At 49.0% G+C, this 13,569-nt stretch overlaps 1 protein-coding gene across 1 annotated transcript in view; it reads right to left on the reverse strand.

Moving 5' to 3' along the window:
* The window catches only part of INSC (INSC spindle orientation adaptor protein), a 127,944-nt gene extending 116,039 nt beyond the window's left edge, over positions 1-11,905 (reverse strand). The window contains exon 1 of the mRNA XM_004418470.3: positions 11,810-11,905. Within this exon, the coding sequence (XP_004418527.2) occupies positions 11,810-11,905 (96 nt within the window). The remainder of the gene's footprint in view (positions 1-11,809) is intronic.
* Positions 11,906-13,569: the final 1,664 nt, after the last annotated feature.

Genomic DNA, 13,569 nt, shown 5'->3' on the forward strand with positions numbered 1-13,569 from the left:
CGACAGCCTTGAGTCCTGCTATAAATCCAACACAAAGTCTTGTTTGTGGATGAATAGGTGGATGCTGGATGGGCGGGTGGGTGGCTAAGTGACTGAGTGAAGGCAAAGTAGATAATTGAATGAGTGAGAGAGGAATGCAAGAGTGAGTGAGCCAGAGTGACTGGATGGGTTCTCTGTCCTAGTGCTAATGGCATCTTTGTAAGGATAGCTCACTGGGCTTAGTAACACCTTCTCTGAATTCTCTTTTAGGCCTATGCCTAGTGCAGTCTCAGGCGCGGGGAGGAGGGTGGCAGCTCCTGACTGATGTGAATCATGCAAGTAACTCTTAAGCTCCAAGGAGTCTTCATAAAGGTTTATAAAGATCCCTTGTACAAGCAACCAAGTCAGGACCATCTGGAGGCCCGTCAGGCCTCCTATATTGTCTACAAACCAGAGCGGGGGGTAGATGGTGAAGCCATAACTCAGTGATGCCATGTGACTTAGCCAGAATCATCCAGGACTTAGGTGTCACCTATCACCAGTCCCCCAAAAGCTACTGAGTGACAATATAATCTGTTTGCCCAGAAGATGGTAAGATCTTTGGGGGGCAGACATGTGGCTGACAGGCACCTCAAATACAACATGTCCTAAAACGAATTATTATCTTCCTCCTCAAATCTACTTCACCTTCAGAATTTTTATTCTACTGAATGGCACCACCACCTATCTGATTTCTCAGCTGATAAAGCTTCATTCATTCATTCAACAAATGTTTGTGGCATGTGTCAGTAATATGCTAACTCCTAGGATAAAGTAATGAGCAAAACCAGACACGGTCCCAGCCCTCAAAGAATGCATCATCAAACAGGAAAAGTAAGCATTTATTATCATATAATAATTTCAAATAAATGAAAAATTGCAACTACGATAAAGCCTTGAAGGAGGTATGTGGTGTTTTAAAGTCTTATAAAATGAGATTTGACCTAATCATGGAGGTCATGGAAGTGACAATTGAGCTGAGAACTGAGACACAAGTAGGAATTCAGTAGGTGAAGACATAAAAGAGGAGCATTCTAAGCAGAGGAACAATAAATGCAAAGGCCTATGGCAGGAGGGAGCCTGATAAGCCCAAGAGACTGAGACGAGGCCGGTGTGGCAGAAGAAAGAACAAAGAGAGTGCCAGGTAGGAAGATGTAGGAGATGGTGGCAGAGGTCGGACGAACAAGATCTTGCAGCACTTATTAAAAAGTTGGTCTTTATCTTAAGATAAATAGGAAACAACTGAAGTATTTTTAAGGCGAGAAATGACATGAACAGAGTTGTGTTTTGAAATGCACTCTGGCCGCTGGGTGGAGAAGAAATTGGAGAGACCCAGCGTGGATATAGGTGGACCAGTTAGAAGGCTCTTGTGGTACTTGGGAAAGATGAAAATGGTACCTTGAACTAGGGTGATGCTGGTGGAGATGGAGAGAAATGATGGATTTGAGAGATATTTACAAGAGAGCATCAACAAGACTTGGCGATGGATTGGACATGGGCTTTGAGGCAGAGAGGTTCTGAGGATGACTGGCAGCTCTCTCCGACTTGTACAGCTGCGTAGAGGAAGGAGCCCTTCAATGAGATTTGAAATACCTGAAGAGGACCACATATGAGTAGGATAGTGCAAGGAAGAATGCAGAACTTCCGTTTTGGACATGCTGAGTTTGAAGGCCTTTGAGACATCAATTTGGGAGTAACTTTAACTCCTTCATCTCCCTCACTGTCTGCATTCAACCAGTCACCTGATTATACCTCTTCTCTATCTTGTCTTAATTCAAGTCCTTATAATTATTTCCTAGCTAATTAAAACAATCTCCAGGCTCTCCCTCCTTCTAATCCATCCATTCCACACTGTAGGTCTTTCTAAAAGTCACCTCTTCAAAGAGGCCCTCCGTGACCACCCAATCTAAAGTACTTTTATCCTATTACTCTCTATCGCAGTCACTTGGGATTTTTTTCTTTCTAAAAACATATAATAATTTGTTGTTTTTTATTATAGAAATAAATATGGACAAATATATATATGTCCTAGCTCTGCTTGCTAAGAGGGTATAAAAGCAATGACACACAAGAGCAAGGAGCATGTGTAGCCCCAGATCTTGGTTTCTAAATACGATTCTCCACTAAAGGGATCCAGGGCTCCTTGGATAAATGGTGAATTCCAGGGTTGGTGCAAAGAAAGAGTGAAATGAGCCTGGAACACCTTGCTACAGCAGATAGTAAGCACGTGCTGAGAAAATCACAGGACAAGTCAGAAAGAAACAGGAGCCTCCCGCTGATCAAATCTGGGATAATTTGAACATTAGAATAAAATATACTAATGGATTATAACCCATGAATAAATAAATCAAGAATTCATGAGTCCATAGTAATGGAAGAAAGAAGGAAGGAAGGAAGGAAGGGAGGGAGGAAGAGAGAAGAGAAATGTCTTTCTTACCAGCAGATGCCAACTAGTAAGTATAGAAGAAATGATGGATTCAAAATTATCAATGATGATAAAACTAGTAGATGCAAGTTTGACGAGGAACAGGATATTTACATAATCTCAAAGCATCTCTCCACAAATTACTTACTAATTACGAAGAGAAAAATAATTTCACAGGGGAGAAACTGGTGAACATCACCTTAAGCAGGTGACGAAGGCTCCCATCACCTGCAATAGGACAGTCCCCACACCCTGTACTTCTTGATATGATAACCGCACCTCACTGGGATTCCCGCCCAAAATGTATAGCTTGAATCTAATCATGTGGAACCACCAGGCAAACCCAAATTGAGCAAGATTCAACACAATAACTGGCCTGTACTATTCAAACACATAAAGGTCAAGAAAGATAAAGCAGAGGAATTGCTCTGGATGAAAGGAGATGGAAGAGACACCACAACTAAACGCAGTTTGTGGATTGGATCCTGATGTGGAGAGAGAGGCAAAGACATTGTTAGGACACAATTGTACAGTGGTAAGAGAATACCCTTTTTTTTTTTTTTTTTTTTTTAATTTTTTGTTTATTGCAGTAACATTGGTTTATAACATTGTAAAAATTTCAGGTGTACATCATTGTACTTCTATTATTGCATAGATTACATCATGTTCACCACCAAAATACTAATTACAACCCATCACCACACACATGTACCCAATTATCCCTTTCACCCTCCTCCCTCCCCCCTTCCCCTCTGGTAACCACCAATCCAATCTCTGTCCCTATGTGTTTGCTTATTGTTGTTATTATCTACTACTTAATGAAGGAAATCATACGGTATTTGACCTTCTCCCTCTGACTACCATATGATCCAGCTATTCCACTGTTGGGTATTTATCCAAAGAACTTGAAAACACCAATTTGCAAAGGTACATGCACCCCTGTGTTCATTGCAGCCTTATTCACGATAGCCAAGACTTGGAAGCAACCTAAGTGCCCATCAAGGGACGAATGGATAAAAAAGCTGTGGTATATATACACAATGGAATACTACTCAGCCATAAGAAACGATGAAATCCAGCCATTTGTGACAACATGGATGGACATTGAGGGCATGATGCAAAGAGAATACCCTTTTTTTAAGGGAATACACATTGAAGTATTTAGGAGTGAAGATGCATCACATCTCCAATTTACTCTTAAGTTGATCAGAAATACGAATATTTTATATGTATTCCTATATATACATATATGATAGAAAAAATAAATGAACAATAAAATATAAATTATATAGACAATTAAAATCTACATAAATAAAAAAATAATGCATTTTTATATTATTGGAGAGAGAGAGAATGAAAGCCATAAAGTAAACGGAGCGTCCTGTAAGCAATTAAGGGATATGGACAAAGAGGGGTCTCTTTTACCAGTCTTGAAAATTTTCATTAATTTGATATGATATCAAAATTAAAAGTGACATAAAAATTGTTTGTTTTTATGTTTGTTGAATGAATGAGTGAGCCCCTGTCACATGACCCACCTCTGCTTAAAATACCTCAGTGGCTGCCCATATCTAACATGATAAAAATTCAGACACCTCAGCACAGCCTTCAAGGCCTGACACCCATTGATAGCCCTTTGTAATGCCTCCCATCTTATTTCTCACTACTGACCACCCACACTACACGCTCCAGTCATACTAATTGCTTAAAGTCCCCCACGCTTACCGTCCTAGGCACCACTTCTGTGCCTTAGCGTGTGCTGGTCTCCCCGCCTAGAATGCCCTTTTCTTATCTTCCTGGCAACTTGCTGCTGTGTTTCAAGATCCAGACCAAGGATTGTGACCTCTGGGAAGGCCTCTCTGATCGCTCCAGTTGGAGATGACACTTGCTCTTCTAGTACATGAATGTTTCCAGTACCTGCCATGATCATGTCACTCTTGGTTTAAAAGGCTGTCTTGCCACATGGTCTGGTCGCTGCATGAGGACCAAAATAGTCCCCACACACGTGTATGCCCAGTGCGTTGCACAGGTCATGACACATCACAGGATATCAATTAATATTTGAGGCTTGAATAAATGAATAATAGTGTCTGAACTTTCTGCATCTTCCAAGAAAGCCCCTAACTTCAGTTTCCTTCATTATCTTCAAAAAATACAGAAGAGTGACGGAAGTTAGTTCTTCCTTCATTTTAGACACAAGCAAAGTGAGACCCTGAGGGTAAGATAACATAGTGTACCCAGAGGCTGAGCTAGAACTGGAATCCAGATCTCTGGCCAACCAATCAGTCCAGCGTTCTTTCCCAGAAGGTGGGCAGGACAAGAAGGAAGGATATGCCGTTTGTGGCTCACCCATTCCATGCCAGACACCATACTTCAAACAAACTTGCTAGTTCTAGCATCACCATCGCGTTATGAGGAGCCCCATTTTACAGATGAGGAAACCGAGGCTTCAAGTCAGGTCTGTCTGATCACAAAGCCCATGCTCTTTCCTCTGTACCCTGCAGAGGAAATATGTGTGGCCCACCTCTGACCTTCCATCAGAGCACGTGAGATAGCCTGAGTCGATCGTTCTGTTCCCCAACGAAGTCTTTCAAACCAGCACCACACACAGGCCCACGATGCAGCCCACACCCTCAGACCACAGGCTGCATTTCACATGGTTTCCAGACCCAGGATATTTGGTTTGTAAGACAAAACCTCCGTTCCTCCAGCAGAAAATGCACACTATACCCAATTGCCCAGCCAAACTGCTGACGCCTACAGACACTGCATCATGCTGAACAGGGTCTGCTCTGCCTGGAGACACCCTCAGGGGATCCAGGACTCCCCCAGAGCTTGGCACCAAGGAGATGGTGGAGCTGGGGGAGGGGACACCAGGCTGGCTGGACCACAGAGGCTGGGTGGAGGCTGGGTTCCCAGGACAGAGATTGCTCCAGGGGAGAAGTGAAGCCTCAGAAGCCCAGTGCTGCCCACCCTGAGGGAGGAGGGGACCCCTGCCCCACCCAAGAGCCTCCCCCACCCCCACCTCTGCTTCCCACAAAGCAGCCATCTCCGTCTGAGGCTGGAAAGGCCAATGAAGCTGATGAAGTTCAGGTCCTGGAGCCAGACAGACAAGTCGGGCACTCAGCCCTTCCCCAGTTGGCCCAAAGGGGCGGATTTTCCTGCCTTCAAGGTCTTTGAACCGGGCAGTGGTCAGTGGGCATTCACCACAGACTCTGGCGTCAGACGGACCTGGGATGTAATTGTTGCCAGCTCTGAACTTGGGCGAATCTTTTAACCTCTCTGTGCTTCCATTTCCCTGCCTTTAAAATAGCAGTTCCTGTCCCACAGGCTTGTTCCAGAGGTTTCGTGAAACAAAAGATGCAACGAGCCTAATGAAGGGGTTGGCCTTTAGTACATACTAAATAAACGTAAGTCACTGTGAGTAAGCCTTCTCCCACAGAAGTTCTGACCATCTCACCTGATGGGCTCTTGCTGGATTTTAAACCTGGTTCACTTGGCTGGGCTTAAAGCCCAGCGAACAATCAGAATCCTCAGCAGAGATGCAATCAAGTCTTAGTCTTACCTTTTTCAGATGCCATTTACCTGGGAAGGAACAAACTCCTCTCCCGCACCAACCCACCAGCACATCACCCAGCGCCAGGCACTTCCCAGGGCCTCAGGCCAATGATTCCTCCTTGCCACTTTGTCACCAAATGCTTCTGGGGGGATTAGTCTTAAATGTGGGCAACAGCCACCAGTGTGGGGTGACTTACTGCATACTGAGAAGCAAGATCCCAACACAGTGCCTGAAAGCCCCCCATTGAAGTCCTTCTAATCCTTCTTTAGGGCTAAGCATTGCCCCCCACTGCTCCCCTTTCCAAACATTAAGAGCCTTGGGCAGGTAAGATAACCAGGCTTGGAGTGACTTAGGAGTTTCACCAACTTCGCCATGTGGCTAGAGCCCCGCCATGCATTCAGATGCCCCTGGTGACCCATATCTCTTACAGGTAAGAGGCAACAAATGACTCCCTAGCCACCTGGCAGACTGGAGACCCTCAATGGGAAAGAGAAAGGAGTGAGCACCAGCCTATGGCCTCACAGATCCAGAGGAGGAGGCAGAAAAGCCCCCTCACGTGTTTCTCCACATTCCAAAACCCATGTTCCCCGTCCTGAGCTCGGGCTCCAGAAGGGCCATCCCTGATCAGAGACCGTGTAGTCCATGCAGCGGGAGGCAGAGCTCAGGTCCAAGAGACACAGACCTCCCAGCAGAGCCCTGGGCCTAGGCAGGGTCACACAAAGAAGGGGTGGCCATGGGGCCAGGGCCAGGGAGTCAAACTCCTTCGGGCACCCAGACACTCACGCTTTTGAGACAAGGAGGAGCTGGCAGCTGAAGCACTCAGAGCAGAGGGCATTTATCAATGGCCCAATTCATTCTCAACAAGCCCCATTGTCCAAGCCAGGACAGAGATGGGCATTATCTCCCAGAACTGCAAGGAAGAAAAGCCCCAAGACATGGTCACGAATCACAGTCCAAAGATATAGCAGCCCAAATTGAGACACATGGTTTGAAAACCAGCTGAAATATTTGAAATTGGAGACAGCTCAAAAAAATCCATGCAACACAGTTCCCATCCTCAGAGACCAATAGAATGCTTAATTGCTGGTTGTTCATTTATTTATTCTGATCTCTTTCTACAAAGGATGTGGGAGTTGACAGTTGAAGATGTGTATACTGTACAGTTGTTAAAGCAGAAACTAAAAGTCAAAGCCAGGGTTCCAACTAACACAGTTACTAGGATGGAGCAATATGATGGACTAAGAGCTTCCTAGCAGCCAGAGTAAGAAGGGAAACACACAGGTCACGCTATGAGCTCAGGAGTCACAGAGACCTGTAGAAATCCCTTGAGCACTCTAATCCTCAATTTCCTTGTCAGAAAAAAAAAATGAGACTATTAACCTAATAAGGTTGTTGTGAAAATAAAGTATACATTAAAGACTCAATAAATAGTTGTCATTGTTATTACCATTATTCTGTTGTCTGATTTCTCTTCTTTAAACTGGAACTGTGTTGACTTAGTGGGGTTGCCATGACGCTCTATGATTCCTCATTGTTGCTCTGAAATTCTGGTTGACAGGTATATGTATTTGATTAATTAAAACATGGGGGAATGGCCCGGTGGTGTAGTGGTTGGGTTTGTGTGCTTCAGCGGCATGGGGTTCGTAGGTTTGGATCCCGGGCACGAACATACACACCGCTCATCAAGCCATGCTGTGGCGGCATCCCACATACAAAATAGAGGAAGATTGGCACAGATGTTAGCTCAGTGACAATCTTCCTCAAGCAAAAAGAGGAAGATTGGCAACAGATGTTAGCTCAGGGCCAGTCTTCCTCACAAAAAAAAAAAAAAAAAAAAAACTTGGGAAACAGCCTGGGACTCACCATGACTCCTCCAGTTTTCCAGAGCCTTTCTTGAGTCCTAAGGTGGCTGGGACCCCACAAAGGGGAAGGTGCGCAGACTTCCTTCCCTCGCCACCTTCACTCTGCAAGAAGGCTGCTGGGCTGACCACAGCCTGCCCTTACTTAAACTTCCTCAAGAGTCCGGCTGAGGACCAGGTCGTGGGAGGGTGGATCCCAGCACCTTCCCCGGGAAATGGCTAGAGCCCATCTGCTCCCTGCATCTTAGGGCCACTGGCGTGCTGAGGGCTCAGGCACTCCTTGGACCAAACCACAAACACCAAGGAAGAAGAAAGCCAATGTCGTCGTTCTAATTTCCCAACTGAAGGAGCACATAGAGTCTGGGCACATCACTGAAGCCTGTCCAGAGGAGAACGGCTGGGATGGGAGAGCTCTAGAAGCCGTAATAATAATGATAATAACAACAATGACCAGCTGATATCTGGGGCACCTACTTTTCCAAGCACTGTTTAGTGTGTCCTCAGTAGTCCCCAGGGGAAAGAAGTCAGGGGAACAAGATTCTGTCAAGAAAAGAGATACCACTGGAAGAGGAGAGAGGGGCAAAGCAAAGGCTAGCCCTTCCAGCCTCACCTGCAGATGGGCGACTCAAACAGGGCTGATTAAAACTGAAGAAGAGACAGAGGCAGCCCAGCTCAGCTCTCTGCTCCTCCCTGTCAGGTAACCACCCAGGCCCCAGCCCACAGGAGGCTCACTGCTTTCTGCTGCAGGGGGATCCGGAGTATAACCTGGAGCCTGCAGCAAAGTACAGGGGCTGCTCTCGCCTCAGCCTTTGAGACTGGCCTTTGCTCTTCTGACAGAGCAAAAGCCACTTCCAAGTCCCAGGGTCCGATGCCCAGGCTCCATGAGCAGCCTCAGTTCCAGGTCAAATGGGGCATCCTGAAGGCACTGTATCACCAGCTGCCTCGACCCCCCAGCCAAAGCCCTGACTTAAGATATTCCCTATCAAGGCCAGATTTTTGGGCTCATCGTCCAAGGTGCCATGTGTAGGCTAAAGGGAGCATAAAAGGGCGCCTGGAGTCTGAGAGTGGGTCAAGCCAAGGGTGCGTGTTTGTGTATATGCATATTTTACACACGTAGGTGCCTATTGCATACATGTCATTGTCCACATATACATGTTGCAAGTACGTGTTTGCATGGATGTCCTCAGAGGAAGTGTGTGCAAGACTGGCGTGTGTGGGCAGGAATGTGTGTACAGGTGAGCAGCTGTGAGCACGTGGGTGTGAGTGCCCTGGGAGTGTTTGTGGGTGGGCATGGCTGTGTGGTCTGCTCATCTCCTTGTCCTCCTGCCTCTTCTCTCAGCATGAGAGTGGGGTCCCCACTAGTGGTCTCCCCCATCCTGGTCAACCAGATGAGGTTGCCCAGAGCCCCATTCATTCCAGCGTTGGCTCTGAGCTCCTGTCCTGCTCAAAGTCCTGAGAAACCAAAGCCGCATGACCCACAGAGAAGACACCCCAGCTGGGGACAAATCGGGTCACAGTAGAAAGTCTGAGTTCAGATAACACTCCTTATCCCCCAGCTTCTGCCTTCATTGGCTCACACACACATCCATCTGTCCACACATGCACTGGCTCAGCCCACGTGGAGCCTTCCTACCACACACACGAATGCACTTCCAGGGCAACAGACACGGTCCACACAGGGCAGCACGTGCCACACAGACACACACGCCATCGGTAGGCACTCTCCAGGCCCACGTACGTGTAAGTCCCCACAGACACTGACACACTCTCCACCCATACTTACACCCAGGGACACATGCTAGAAAGTTCCACATGCTAACACACCGACCCGGACACACTCCCTCCCACTGGCTCTCACTCATATTCACAAGCACTCACACCAACACACTTACACCTACTACCCAAATAGTCACAAACGTGCTCTGTCCAGGACTAGGCTGGCAGATCCCGCACCAGCCCCTGAACTCTGTGTCTACTAGCGGAGGGTGTCTACTTACTCCGAGCCAGCGAGGCGGGCGAGCCGGGTGGGTGCAGCGGCCGGCGGTGGCAGGGCGCAGCTGGGCTCCAGAGGCCGCGCGCAAGTGGCCCCGCTCGGCCGGCCCAGCCCCAGGGGCCGCCCGCCGCCCGCGCCCCCGCCCCGCCCGGCCCCCGCCCGCCCGCTCCCCGCGACTGCAGGACCTTCCACAACAGCGCGCTCCCTGCCAAGCCTCCGTCCCGCGTCAGCCACCGCTGCCTGGAGTCTCAGCCGGGCCGCGAGGCTATTTTGGTGCCCCCGGCAGTGGAAACATCGCGCTCTCGTCTGTGGGGCGCGCTGGAATGGGGACGCGGTCGGGTCTAATTAGAGACCTGGCTCACCCCGGAGCAGGGGGGCAGTCACTGCGGGTAAGCACCCGGGAGCCTCGGAGCCGTCCCGGCGGGGGTGCCCACATGTGCCCCGCATGCCAACATCTGGAAAGGGAAGGAAATGCGCCGCGATCGTTTTTCCTTGGAGCTGAAACCAAACAAGGAGGGGTTTGGGTGCGGTTCACAGGCTCTGCGAGGGAGCCGCCAAACTTTGAGCAGCCCCCAAACTCCTGGAATGCGACTTGGTTTATTCACCACGGGTGCTTCCCTTTGGGACCTAAGTCACCCACATAAGATCACCCACCTCCAGGTCGCTGATCTGCCAAAAATGACAGAAGATGCTTGCAAAGACTCCTTCTAACTTGGGGCCCGTCAAACTTCCCCTCTGGACTTCTTCCTGTCAGATGGCTAAGTCTAGAGAAGAAGCCTGATTCCTACCCAAAAACTCAGGAATGTTGCATTCTTGAACTGGAAGGAAGCTGCAAGGCCATTCCATCCAACTCCCTCCACCCTGCCATGAATCCCGAGTGGAGGGCCTCTACCCACTCTCGGGGATCACCAAGGAAAAGCATCCTCTGGCCTCCCTTGGCCCTGTTCCCAAGCTCAAACTCTTATTGGCAGGAAGTTCTCCTTGGCATCTAACCTAAATCCCTCATGTGCAAACTATGTCAATGTGCTCACACTACATGCTCAGGGACAGGGAAGCCAGCCCCATCTCCATAACGTGATGACAGCTCCCTGGTCCACCTCAGCCTTCTCTTCCTTGATGCTAGTGTCCCTGTTCCCTTTTTCAGGCCCTGGCTAAGAATGATGACTGCTCCTGGCCCGGGACACATGGCAGCTCCTGACAGTAACTCAACTGCCTCAGCTCTCTGGGCACCCCAGGCTCTGTGGGTGCCCAAGTCACTCCCTCAGACAAGCCAGCTTCGACACCAGCCTCCATCCTTCCGGACAACCTGATTCTAGTCCTCAGACCCTTGAGAGGGGCTTCAGTTCCTATCCCAACAAAGGTCATCTCAGGGCCTGGGGACAGAGCCTGGGCCTCCAGCCACCCACCTGGCTGGGCATTAACACTGGTGCCACAGCCTTCCTCAAATGGGCAAAGTTTGCAGAATCTTTTCTCTGAGTCAGTTTCTGGTAAGTCAGATAGCCTAATAAAAATAACCTGGAAGTTGTCCTCAGACGCTTGACTTTGTATCCTGTCTCTACTACTTTCTAGCTGTGTATCCTTGGACAAGTCACTTAACCTCTCTGAGGCTCAGTTTTCCCATATTTTCAACGAGGATCATAATAATCTCTGCCTACCTCATGAGGTGGTTAAAAGTATGAGATGAGATCAGGAATGTAAAAGTACCTGGAAATCTAAGGTATCTTTTAATATGCTAGAAATAGGAGGAGGCTTAGATCATACAGGATAAATGTTAGCAAAACGCCTCAGAGAGCTTTTATTTCTGGGTCCAGACTCTGTGCCTGGGTTTCATGGCAAGAGGGGAACAGTTTGCTAGGACTGATTTGCTAGATGTTTCTCTGCAGCACTTGGTATGAATGCCCGTGACCCTGCATTCCCCAACACACACACACACACACGCTTTCCCAGATACATACGGCGCAGCCCAGCCTGCTAGGCTCCTGTCGGCCCCATAGGCCCCAAGGGCCTATAGGCTCGCTGGCCACCTCTCTGTTCCCGGGGAGCCGCCTCATGGCTCCAGTCTTGGCTGCAGCAACTCCAAGTCTCCCTACAGAGGCCCCTGCATGCAACTCCTCTCTCCTTGACCATCCTTCTGGGCCATGGCCCCAGCAAGGCCTGTGCCTCAAGGCAGAAGTGGCGGAGGACTTCTCCAAGGCAGTTCAGAACTGAGGCTGCCCCAGGGTAGCTTGGAGTTGAAGCATCATCCCCCTCGACCCCCTCCCCTCTGCCTGCCTGGCTTCCCAGTGCTGTCCTGCTTAATTCTTAATGGAAATTCCATCCCCGGCGCCGGCCCTGGCTGGCTCAGGGAGTCCAGGCTTGGGCCAACAGCAAAATCCACCCAGAGACGGGGGGCCTGCTTGGCCCTATAAACACAGACATGCACATGTACACGCATACATACACACACGAGCAGAGAGAAGTGCCAGGAGACGTTCACAAACTCAGAGATTCTCACCCAGGCACATCCATACACAGAAAGATAATATGCATTATAATCACTAACATTTGTTGCATGGTACTGAGTACTTTCTAGGTATCAATTTCTCTAACGCTTACAACAACACTGGGTTCTGGTATTATCCCCAATTTACACATGGGGAAACTGAGGTGTGGGGAGGTCAAGTAACTTGCATTAGGCATCTAGTGATAATAGCCTAACACATGAGCACCAGGAATTGTGCTAAGGGGCTTATGTGCATTTTTCATTTTGCCACCATAGTAACTTTTTGTAGACGTTATTATTATTCCCATTATACAGGTAAGGAAAATGGAGCTCAGATGGTTTGAGTCACCTGCCTGTGGCCTCACAGCTTGTGAGATGAAGGGAGACATTATACAGATGTGCACAGGACCCTCGTGGGTGAACCAGGAGGCAGAGGGGTGGAGAGATGTGCACACTCAGAGGCACAACCACAAATGGCTTCTTCCACCAAAGCAGATGGCTCAGGAATGGTCCAGAGCTGCATCAGACAAAGGTCCCTCTAGCTTGCCTCCATGGTCTTCTTCCCTCCCAATGGCCAAGCCCAGCTTCATCAGCTTCACAAGTCACTTCAGGAAGGACAAGTCCAGAGCAAAATGGAGGGAAGATTTCAGGTTTACAGCTCAGTCAGCCAGGTCAGAGTCAACCACCAGCCTCAGCTCCAAGTCCAGTTTGCACAGCATCCCCTACATGGTCACTGGAAGAAGGCTCAGGGGCCCTCTGCTGAAGGCATCATGTAGGGTGCACCTCAGAGACTCTGGGCACTGCCCAGGGGCTGGCTAAGGAAGACTCCTGGCCCCCTGGCCCAGATGAGACTGGCCAGAGCCCACAGGCCCACCACTAGAGCCCAAGCCTCCAGCAGAACAAAGCCTGTGTTGCGAGGGGAGCTGGAGCCACACTGCAGAGAGATGGCAAGACTTTGGTAGAGGGGGAATGTGGAGGGGAGGGGGCAAGGCCATAGTGGGGAGCAGAGAGCAAAGTCCAGAGCCCCAGAGTTGAGGGGACAGGCCTACAGATGAAGACATCAGAAGAGCTTAGCAGTCCAGGGACTTGTCCACTGCTGGAAGTTTTCCCACTAAGCTAGACACCTCCAAGCAGAGGCTGTGCTGGCTCGGGACTCCGCCCAAGCAGCCTTACTAGAGAAGCCCGGGAAGGCCTGTCCTGTCCCGGGCCATCTCTATTGTCTCCCGTGGTTTC

This window comes from Ceratotherium simum, chromosome 7 (assembly GCF_057802395.1).
Source record: "Ceratotherium simum simum isolate JZ-2026a chromosome 7, ASM5780239v1, whole genome shotgun sequence".
Lineage (NCBI taxonomy): Eukaryota > Metazoa > Chordata > Mammalia > Perissodactyla > Rhinocerotidae > Ceratotherium > Ceratotherium simum.